Source organism: Nuphar pumila, chromosome 7, assembly GCF_984573655.1.
Source record: "Nuphar pumila chromosome 7, dmNupPumi1.hap1.1, whole genome shotgun sequence".
NCBI classification, from domain to species: Eukaryota; Viridiplantae; Streptophyta; class Magnoliopsida; order Nymphaeales; family Nymphaeaceae; genus Nuphar; species Nuphar pumila.
Window position 1 is genome coordinate 21,167,784 of NC_143255.1, and position 3,906 is coordinate 21,171,689.

At 38.8% G+C, this 3,906-nt stretch overlaps 1 protein-coding gene across 1 annotated transcript; it reads right to left on the minus strand.

Moving 5' to 3' along the window:
* Nucleotides 1-1,496: 1,496 nt before the first annotated feature.
* LOC149831462 (exosome complex exonuclease) lies at nucleotides 1,497-3,519 on the minus strand. The gene has a single exon (XM_090011805.1). The coding sequence runs from the start codon at nucleotides 3,020-3,022 to the stop codon at nucleotides 1,787-1,789; it is 1,236 nt and encodes a 411-aa protein (XP_089867931.1). The 5' UTR covers nucleotides 3,023-3,519; the 3' UTR covers nucleotides 1,497-1,786.
* Between the last annotated feature and the right edge of the window lie 387 nt (nucleotides 3,520-3,906).

A 3,906-nucleotide genomic window follows, 5' to 3' on the forward strand; every position in this document is an offset into this window, starting at 1 on the left:
AAGTTTTTCAGCCAAATCCAGGCAACGCCTACCTACACATACAACCTGTCTTAGAGAATTCAAGTGGCCACTGACTCAAACTTAAATATAGGATACCAGTCTTGGACTAGAAAAAACATTCTCTGGCTATATAACTCAGCAGCATAATTGGGACTTTAATTTTAACCCATTTTGCTTCCTAGCTCCGACTCAAACTGGCCTTGATATATTAGTCACCTATTTAAGCACCAAAACAACTGGAATTTCTGCTATTTTAATGGCTATCAAAACATAAAAGACCCACGAGCATAAAACGGGTTTACATTGATCACTTGATCTACAAGTCAAGTACCACAGATGTACCAGATAGTGACAAGGGCATTGCACCACCAATGCACAACTACTGAAATGATTATCAAGAAGTCACTTAACTTCTAACATCAGTGAAGTTGCAATAGATCACAGTGTTTTTAGCCAATCATACCTGTGTATGTTTGTTCCCTTCAATGCAAAGTTTGGTTGGAATTCAAAAAAAATAGCACTACAAGGTTTTTATAAATCAGAAAAGCTGAACTGCATATCACCTTAAGTTCTCAGAAAATCAACCTTTTTAGGATCCTTTGAATATAATATGTAGAACTCCTGTGAATGAAGCAATGAAATTAGTCATTGACAAAATGACCGTTAGCATGGAAGATGCACACTTTCAAGGATGTCAACAATTGGGATTGTTGTCTATGACATTTCCTGATCATTTCAAAATTAAGCACTACAAATAGTGGGTTGATATCTTAAAAGTTTTCATGGTCGCCCACATGTTTCAAGTAATTAAGCCTATGTTTTAACGGCAGTTGCATTCAAAAGTTAACACATATTTGGAAAAACTTAAGGAGAGCCGAATCACTGAAAGAATGAGACAAGCATCTCCAAGAGTTCTAGCAAAGTTGAATCAGGAATCTTAGGCAACCCCAAATAAGCTATTGCAAACATCGGGAAACCACTCCACAAAAACATTAGATTTGCAGAGGACAACAGGAGACATTTATTACAGATAGCATGAAAAAGGACAAAATCTGACAAACACCATTTTTCAGTCCCTTCTTCTGAGGCTCAAATTAGAAACATGTGATGATGGACGAGGGGGTAGGCAAGGGGTTTTAACCATTTGAGGGCAGGCCATAGGGCAAGGCATCATTCTCCCCAGGCCCCACCACCTTAGCCAAAGTTTTCCTTTGTTAAATATCAATGCACACAGATACATGTGCATGCACACACATACACGTGCATGTGCACCTCTGTACGTGTGTTCATAAGAAGGCATATAAATAAGAAAAACTAATGAAGTTTAGCTATCTCCTGAGACTACAATGATTTCCTCCAAGGCATATAAAAAGCAGAATAACTAGTATGTTAAAAGAGCTTGTAAGAGTCAAATTTACTAGATCGTCTCATAAAGAAGCCCAATGCAAATTAGACTTCTGTGATAACATTTAATCCTTTTCTTGAAAAAAAATCAGTGTCCACAATTTGTCACCATCATCTGTGAAACTTGGGTTAACCAAACAAACTGTAGCAAGAAATTAAGACAAACCATTTGGTAGACGATAGATATGTTGCTTCCTTTTCCCACACAAAATTTTGCATCTGAATGACCTACTCTAAGTTCATACCAATGAGAAAAATTTGAAACTGCCCAAATACTCTAAACTTTAAATTGATAAGTCCACCCCAATCAGAAAATTAAACCACTGTAAGTTCATCATTCATCAGAATCCAATTATCTTTTCCAAAAGAAGAAAAATAAAAATCATAATCCAATTCTATGAACAAAGTATGGATTCTTTCTGTATTCAAGTACCCTCTCTTCTGCATCCACACAAAAAATGTGGCCTTGTACCCCTAATGACCCCTTCATCCCTGCTGCTTCCCATACAAATGTGAACAATCCAAGGGCCCTATCAAGCTGTTTAATACCTCTCCAGATCATGTTTTCATCACTAGAAGTCGCAATTTTCCCAAAGTACAGGCAAAACTGACCCTCTTTTCCATAAAGACCACCTCGTAGATCTATTTCAACGTTTCTGGTAGTGCTGTAAAGATAATACAACAAGAGAGTGAAAAGACATTCAGAAGAATGTCCCAAGCTCTGAGATAGCTTCTTCCGAACCAAGCACTCTTGCTGCCGCGCTTGCTTATAGCCTATGTCTCTATCTATCATAACATCCTTGATTTGATACAGGCCTTCTTTCATTGCTTCCAGCTTCGAAACGTAAGGGACTAGCCTCTGCTCATTCTTCAAGCACTCAGTGAGATCGATAATCATCTCCAAAGCTTCTCCCCATGTCAATGGAGTGGAATCAGGCTTCTTGGTAGAAGCAAGCCGCATCCACAAAGGCGAGACAGAGTCTGAAGAAACCACACTCTCAGAAAAAAAATCGATGCAGCTGCTAACTATCTGCTCACCCATTTGAAATGTACGTGTTTTAGCAGCCAAATGCTGCATCTCAGCATTCAATTCATTCAGTATCTCTTGCAGTGTACTTCTCAATATATGGTGCTGCGTGATTTGAGTAGATAACGTGTGGCGTACAATCTTTCTATGCTGAACAGGAATACTGAGCATTTCAGACACTTTCGTCAACGAATTCAGCATGATAGAGTCTCTTGCGCTCGATTTAGCAAAGCACCCATTCGGCACAGCATGTGCAGTCGAAGAGGTTCTTTCCTTTAAAGATTGCTGCATTGATGGACTCCCTATTAGATCCCTCGCTAGTGACTTTAATTTGTGCATTTTCTTGTCAATGGTATCATCCCTGACAACAGAATCATCCTCAATATTAATCAGCTTTCCGTCAATTCTATCGATGTTCTTTATTTTCCGGCTCAGCTTGATCACAGATGTATATGCTCTCTCATACCACTCCAACGGCACACAATTCGTCTCAGAGGTATCCTCAATGCAGTGGAAGTATAGAACATTTAGGAAAAAGGGACCCCTTCTCTTCTCAAAAAGATGTCTTGGATGACGGATAATGCCTAACATTGGTCTGAATTTAGCAACCAAAGCTCACATGTACATGGATCCCATGTAAAGAATCGATGCACCAACATTCAGATTTTAAGTAAAACTAACTAAAAGCTTGGCAAATCAGAGAAAATATATAACGAGCAAATATTTCATTCCCTATCCAAGTCAGAAATCCTAATCAAAATCATAGGAATGTCTGGAACACAACCCCTGCTGGTTTAGCTTAGAACATAAACATCTTACCAAAACGCATGAAAATGAAATTACAAACTCAATCAATGATCGGTTCCCTATATGCAGAGTAGCCCAAAGCATGACTGAATCACAGAAGAAACCAAATCAGGTAGCCAAAAATTTAGAACAAATGGGTGCCACCAACTTCGAATTAAGAGTTCCAAATCAAAGAGCACAGCAATATTCTATGGTAGTAGAAACAAAGTGAGAAAGAGAAATCCTCATACTCAGACGCCGAAATGGAAAGTAGCCACTTTGTGGTACGCGAGAGACACCAAGAAAAGGCAAAGCAACCCAATTTGCGAAATATTCAGGGGAAGTAGGGCTGCACAAAGTTGAGCAGGGTCAGACGGCGATGGTGGTGGGAAGGGAAGGAGTCGAGCCCCCAACACAACAATAAACGTGAATAAGAAACAAACACGAGTTATTCTTGTTTATTTAATTACAATTTATAAATAAAAATAAGATATCGCGACACGCAAAAAAGGGTACCTCAGCAGGGTCAGGCTTTACTGATCTTGGCTCATTCAGCTCGTTTACCATCCCTACCAAAAATAAACTAATAAAGATAAATAAAAACAACTTTTTTATAAAGGAAAATAGTGACGAGTACGGTACTCTCTAGCTGAATCTCATAGGTGTGAGCATTATTTGGCCGATATGAC